This window comes from Mus caroli, unplaced genomic scaffold, assembly GCF_978045245.1.
Source record: "Mus caroli unplaced genomic scaffold, Mus_caroli_1 scaffold_5, whole genome shotgun sequence".
Lineage (NCBI taxonomy): Eukaryota > Metazoa > Chordata > Mammalia > Rodentia > Muridae > Mus > Mus caroli.
Window position 1 is genome coordinate 18,559,959 of NW_028227260.1, and position 7,229 is coordinate 18,567,187.

The window sequence follows — 7,229 nt, forward strand, 5'->3', positions numbered from 1 at the left end:
TAAAGTTGGAGGATCAACACTGATAGGACTCTTCTATCAGCTTGGCAGGATTTCATTTTTTTTCCCAGATAAAGCATGTTCTAAACTCATGATAGCATCTCTTAAATTCCATGAGCCTCACTAACTCATTCTTCAGAAGTATCATTTACTCAAACTATGGGAAATGAATCATGACATTGAGGTCCTGGGTTTACTGTATTGTGTCCTCTGGAAATACAAGGAGACCGCCCACAGGCCAGAGCTTTGGAACCACTGTTCCTGTGTCTGGGTTTGAAAATCTAGGTTCTGCTTGGCAGGTACGACACAGACTCTCAAACTGAAGAAGTGGCTCTTAATTCATTAGTCCGAGATCTCTTAATCAAAATGCCTGTCCCAGAAGCCTCTGCTACATATGGTTTCTTAAACAACTGACTGATGACTATTTTGTGAAACCAGCCAAGGTGGTCAATGTGGATGTAGCCAGATGTACAACTTTTATTTTTATTTTTATTTTTTGTAGGATTTCATGACCGCCCTGGGACCTGCTAACAAGCCTTTCTCCTTTCTCGAAACACTCCTTTGGGTATTCCTTTTTTTCCCCAGAGTTCATCCTTCCTGTGTGTTCATCTACTTCCCCCTTTATGAGTTGTTTAGCCTCTCCTCAAGTCATTCTTAAACTTGCTCTGGGGCTCTTCTAAGCTTCTTTGTGTTCCTCTGTACTGAGTTTCTTTTACTTTCCTTAAAAACCCAAGATCTCACTTTCTGTAATCTCCTCCCCCTCCCCCCCCCACCCTACTCACGCCCTGCCCGCCCCCCCCCCCCCCACACACACAACTGTATGTTTCTACATCAAACACAATGCCTCCTTCAGGGAACCTCCCTTTCTTCCACAGCACCTTTCCCAAGCAGTCACCCCTTCTAAACACCCCATCCCATTTCTATTTCCTCTCCCTCCCCCAGACCATACAAGATAATTCCCATTCAATTTTTTAGATGATTAATTATAATAATAATGGTACTTTATTCACAGGTTAATTTGACAGCTGTTCCTTCATATCCCATCCACCAAACATACTCATCTCTTACACAAGACAATGTGTTTTTACATTAAACAGGTCATGTCCACAGACTGGTAGTTTCCAGAACAAAACAACAGCAATGCTGGCAAAGATTCTGGCTTATCAGAAACTCTCAGGCTTTTAATACACTGAAAAATTAATGTTTTTTGCACATCTACAACGTACACATTTGTTTCCCCACACTATGCAAATTTTACCCTAAGAGTTCTTTTTCACCAAGTCATAGACATAGATATGGAAATCATCGTCAAACTTGATGAAGTACACAGAAGGCTTGGCTTTAACTTGGTGAATGACCTTGCCTGTCCTCTTGGAGCCATCTTCTTTGGTGTATTCCACATGTTTACCTATCAGGCCATCTACAACTCCTTCTGGCTCCCTGTCTGCTGGAGGAGATGCACTGGACTCTGGCATGATACGGAGGTCACCCTCTTTATAATCATCCAGAAGCTGATACATGTACAAAACGGGATCTCTCTCATAAGTAATGTAAAACCAGGCGTTCATGATAGGCGCTTGAGCCAGGACCATCCCCCTCCATTCATCCTTAGAGCCATGCTCACCCTCAAACATGTGTTCCACTGCTTTGCCAATTATGGTATTAGCAAGGCGCACATCGCTGACTCGAGAGAACGACACCTTATCAGGAAGGATTTTAAGCTTTAAAATCCTTTCATCTCTGTGAAGTTCCAGTCCATAGACACAGTCAATCCCATCATATTTCACCAGGTAGAGAGAGGGGTTGATAGGCACCTGATCCAGCACAGTCCCTTTCCACTGTGTGATCGGCTCATCTCCTTCCTTCCACCCATGAGAAATTCTGCAGCCCACGATGCTCCTACGGGATGAAGATCTGCTCCTCTGCCTCTTCTGAGAAGCTTTTTTCTTCTTGATGGTTGTAGAGCCAATGTGGTGACCTACGGCTTCTCCCATTTGCTCTTTTGCTCCACCTTTTTTGTGAGGGGTCTTCATACCTGTAAGAGGAGGAGAGAATCTAGGGAAAAACATTCTATGCAAATATTAAGGTTATTTTTTTGTGGATTAGGAAGTCCCTGTGCATGATATACATGTGTCCAGTAGCAGTATTCTATATCAAAATGTGTTTAAATGCCTGCCTGCATTAGCCTCTTTCCAGGCTTGTATGGTTACACAACAGAGTTAGTGAAGAGATCCGCTGTGGAAGTTGTAGCGCTTGAGAGCCAAGCAAAGAAACAGCCGGTTCTCTGCTAGTTCCGTAGTCATCCCAGCTGCCCCACGCCACCATCCCTATTTATAACCCCAATACCATATCTCTATATCCCTCCGTGCAATTTCGATGTCTTTTACCCACTGTCCCCCTCCTTTTCATTCCGCCCTCACTGCCCATACCCATGCTTGCTCTGTGCTCACTTCTGCATGTGTCTTCCAAATCATCCCCGTTTCCCTTTGAGCTCAGCACCACGAATCTGTTTCATGCACTGGCCACCTTTGTATAAGATTCCCCGGGTTTCTTGCTCCGTGCCCCGCCCCCCAAATCTCGGTTCCGAGTTTCCCTCAGCTCAAATCTTAGCACTCCCTCCAATTTTCCTGACAAGCAGGAACCCATTCCTATTTTCCAGCACCTAGTCCGATGCTCACCTGCTCACTGTCTGGGTTTGCAGCACTCACGTGCCCAAATCGGACAGAAGACTGTTGCCTCCGCTGCGAGCCTGGAGCGAAGGATGATCAGCCGGCAAGCAGCCAAATGAGCGCCTGTGAGAGCAGAGCCAGGAGGAGTCTAAGGCCAAGCGCCTGTCTAGGAAAGCCGCGGGGCAAAAGAAGGGAGCATCCAGGAAGTCCCCGCTCTGGGCTTTCTCTCACCTTATACCCGAGTGTCAGAGGCAGCAGTACCTGGACCACTTAAGAGCTTCCAGCAGTCGCTGCTGCCACTGCAGTCTCCTCCCTCTTTTCCTAGCGTAGCTTCCTGCCCCGCGAGAGGCCGCCCCTTCCTGCCAAACACGGTTCAACAGCCTCCTCTCCTACTCCACACCGTGGTTCTAAGCTGGGGAATGTGCTCTTGTCCTCATCTATTCTGCCAAATCAGGAGCCAGGAATTCTCCACACACACCCCAACCCTTCCCCCACACAACCCTTCTTATGCACAGCTCCTAAGGATTCCCTCCTTCAGTTCAGGTTCCCCACCCCCACCTGCAACTCTACACTTTAATGCCCCCAACCGCATCTGCTTTCCATCCTTCAGGAATTTGCTTTTCCTTTACCCTGTGCCCTCATGGAGTTTTCTTTATGCAAAAACTGCCTTTCCGGTTGTTTTAGGCTAGTGGAGCTAGGATGAAAAAGAAGGAAAGAAAAGCCCCATGCTCTCTTCTCTCCTGTTTGTTTGACCCGTTTCATAAGTAAGTTTTCTTGATTGCTCATCTTCTTGAGGATGGGAAGCTCCCAGCTGCAGAATTTTATGCACCATGTTTTAAGATTCTTAAACGTACATTAGATCAGCTTCATCTCTTCCCCAAACCCTTTGCCCCATCACAAAATAGTAGTCCTCTTATGTGCTTTGCTTCTATGCTCCTAAAAGATCTTGCATTACTTATGCAAACGTGGTTGTTAAAAATAATCTATAAAACAATTTTGGATATTTCTGAATGTAGAGCATGTATGACAATATGAGAAGTAGACAATACCCTCACTTCAGAGTTAACATTCATTTTTTTAGTCACTCTTTTAAAAGTAGAAACAAAGACCACCAATAGGGTGAAAATTTTAATCCTGTAGCACAGACTTCACTCTTATAGTCTTCAATGTATGTGTATATACATGTGGATATTATGTTTTATGACAAAGAGTTTCAATCATACTTTATGAAGTAAAGTTCTTCATACTGTATGAAAAAATACTAATAGTTCCCTTCAGTAGCCTAACAGGACATTTCCAAGAGGTAGTCCTAGGGTTTTTGACCTAAGTCCATTTTACCCAGTTGATAAGAATATTGGGCTTGGGTAGAAGCTCAGCATGGGTGTTTACTTGCTGACTTGAATTCTGGGGACTCAGATGATGGTGGAAGGAGAGAAGTGATTCCCTCAAGCTGTCCTCTGACCTCCACATACATGTACCCACCCACCAAAAAAATAATGTAAAAGATATTCTAGAGTTTTTAAAAATACCACTCATCTTAGTATCATCTAACAAGCACAGCTTTCTCTTACTACATTAATCTACTCTCATGAATATTGAAGAAAATTTTTTATTTATTTATCAATGATCACACTGCTAGCAAACCTAAAGGAGAATCACGAGATTCTTAAATTTGACTTTACTTGATTTCTGTTTGTTTGGTGGTTTGGATGGTTTTTGTTGTTTTGTTGTTGCTGTTTTTGTTGTTGTTGTCTGTGAGACAGACTCTCTATATAGCCCTGTTGTCCTGGAACTTACTGTGTAGACCAGGTTGGCCTAGAATTCACAGAGATCAACCTGTCCCTGCCTCATGAGTATTGGAATTAAAGGCATGTATCACCATACCTGGCCAATTTCTTAAATTCTAAATGCTTGTTTTATATCATACTTATCTTTTATTAAAATTTGTTTATTTATTTTTGATGAAAGTGCTTCATGTACAAATCTTCCCTTAAAATTATAAATGACCAATGAAGAACTGATACTTCCATTTACAGACAGCTCTCAAATTACAGTGGTTTGTCTTTTTGTGTGTGTGATTTTTTAATTAGGTTTTTTCTTCATTTACATTTCCAATGCTATCCCAAAAGTCCCCCCATATCCTCTCCCCCAACTCCCCTCCCTCCCACTCCCACTTCTTGGCCCTGGTGTTCCCCTGTACTGAGGCATACAAAGTTTGCAAGACCGATGGGCCTCTCTTTCCAATGATGGCCATACTTATCTTTTGAAGCCTGCATTTTTTCAAAAACAATTTTTATTAGATATTTTCTTGATTTGCATTTCAAAAGCTATCCTGAATGTCTGCTATACCCTCCCCCTGCCCTGCTCTCCAACCCACCTACTCCCACTTCCTGGTCCTGGAATTCCCCTGTACTGGAACATATAAAGTTTGCAAGACAAAGGGCCTCTCCTCACAATTATGGCTGAGTAGGCTATCTTCTGCTACATATGCAGCTAGAGACACGAGCTCTGGGGGGTACTATTGTTCCTCCTATACGGTTGCAGACCCCTTCAGCTCCTTGGGTACTTTCTCTAGCTCCTCCATTGGGGGCCCTGTGTTCCATCCAATAGATGACTATGAGCATCCACTTCTGTATTTGCCACGTACTGGCATAGCCTCACAAGACACAGCTATATCAGGGTCCTGTCAGCAAAAACTTTCTGGCATATGCAATAGTGTCCGGGTTTGGTGGTTGTATATGGGAATGAATTCCCAGGTAGGGCAGTCTCTGGATGGTTGTTTCTTCCTTCTCAGCTCCAAACTTTGTCTCTGTAACTCCTTCCATGAGGATTTTGTTCCCCATTCTAAGGAGGAACAAAGTATCCACACTTTGGTCTTCCTTCTTCGTGAGTTTCATGTGTTTTGCAAATTGCATCTTGGGTATTCTAAAAATTTCTGGGCTAATATCCACTTATCAGTGAGTGCATATCATTTATGTTGTTTTGTGACTGGGTTACCTCACACAGGATTATACCTTCCAGATCCATCCATTTGTCAAAGAATTTCATAAATTCATTGTTTTTAATAGCTGAGTAGTACTCGATTGTGTAAATGTACCACATTTTCTGTATTCATTCCTCTGTTGAGGGACATCTAGGTTCTTTTCAGCTTCTGGCTATTATAAATAAGGCTGCTATGAACATAGAGGAGCATGAGTCCTTATTACAAGTTGCAACATCTTCTGGGTATATGCCCAGGAGACGTATTGCAGGATCTTCAAGTAATACTATGTCCAATTTTCTGAGGAACCGCAAGACTGCTTTCCAGAGTGGTTGTATCAGCTTGCAATCCCACCAGCAATGGAGGAGTGTTCCTTTCTCTAAACATTCTTGCCAGCATCTGCTGTCACCTGAATTTTTCATCTTAGCCATTCTAACTGGTGTGAGGTGAAATCTCAGGGTTGTTTTGATTTGCATTTCCCTGATGATTAAGGATGTTGAACATTTTTTCAGGTACTTTTCTGCCATTCTGTATTCCCCAGTTGAGAATTCTTTGTTTAGCTCTGTACCCCATTTTTTAATGAGGTTATTTAATTTTTTTGGAATCCAGCTTCTTGAGTCCTTTGTATATATTGGATATTTGTCTCCTATCTGATTTAGGATTGGTAAAGATCCTTTCCCAATTTGTTGGTGGCCTCTTTGTCTTATTGACAGTGTCTTTTGCTTTACAGAAGCTTTGCAATTTTATAAGATTCCATTTGTTGATTCTTGATCTTACAACACATGCTATTGCTGTTCTGTTCAGGAATTTTTCCCCTGTGCTCATATCTTCGAGGTTTTTCCCCACTTTCTCCTCTATAAGTTTCAGTGTCTCTGGTTTTATGTGGAGTTCCTCGAAACACTTAGACTCAAACTTTGTAAAAGGAGATAAGAATGGACCAATTCGTCCAATCCAATTGCGCGCGGGACCTGAGACTGCATTAGTTAGGGAAGCAGAAACCGGCCTGAGTAGGGCCACAGGCCTCATCCAGCCGGAACAGCACCGGGGTAGCTAGAGCGCAGGGTCCGCTGACACCCGCCAGCTACCCACGACCCCTGCCACAGGATTTTGAGACTGCTGGTGAGTGGAACACAGCTTCTGCTCCAGTCAAATCACGCGGGACCTGAGACTGCTCTGGTTGGGGAGGCAGAAATCCGGCCTACGTAGGGCCACAAGCCTCTTCCAGTCAGAAAAGCACCGGGGTAGCTAGGGCGCAGGGTTGGCTGACACTCACCAGCTACCCACAACACCCGCCACAGGATCTTAAGACTTCTGGTGAGTGGAACACAGCTTCTGCTCGATTCCAATTGCGCGCGGGACCTGGACCTGAGACTGCATTAGTTAGGGAAGCAGAAACCGGCCTGAGTATGGCCCACAGGCCTCAACCGGACGGAACAGCACCGGGTAGCTAGAGCGCAGGGTCCGCTGACACCCGCCAGCTACCCACGACCCCCGGCACAGGATTTTGAGACTGCTGGTGAGTGGAACACAGCTTCTGCTCCAATCTTTAAACAGTGACAACTACAACAACTAACCCCAGAGAT

At 44.2% G+C, this 7,229-nt stretch overlaps 1 protein-coding gene across 1 annotated transcript; it reads right to left on the reverse strand.

The window, feature by feature from the left end:
* Window positions 1-1,003: 1,003 nt before the first annotated feature.
* LOC110287065 (spindlin-2C) lies at window positions 1,004-2,949 on the reverse strand. Its single transcript, XM_021153745.3, has 2 exons — window positions 2,676-2,949; window positions 1,004-2,032 (listed from the first exon to the last, which is right to left on the reverse strand). The coding sequence occupies exon 2, from the start codon at window positions 2,028-2,030 to the stop codon at window positions 1,257-1,259; it is 774 nt and encodes a 257-aa protein (XP_021009404.1). The 5' UTR covers window positions 2,031-2,032; window positions 2,676-2,949; the 3' UTR covers window positions 1,004-1,256.
* Between the last annotated feature and the right edge of the window lie 4,280 nt (window positions 2,950-7,229).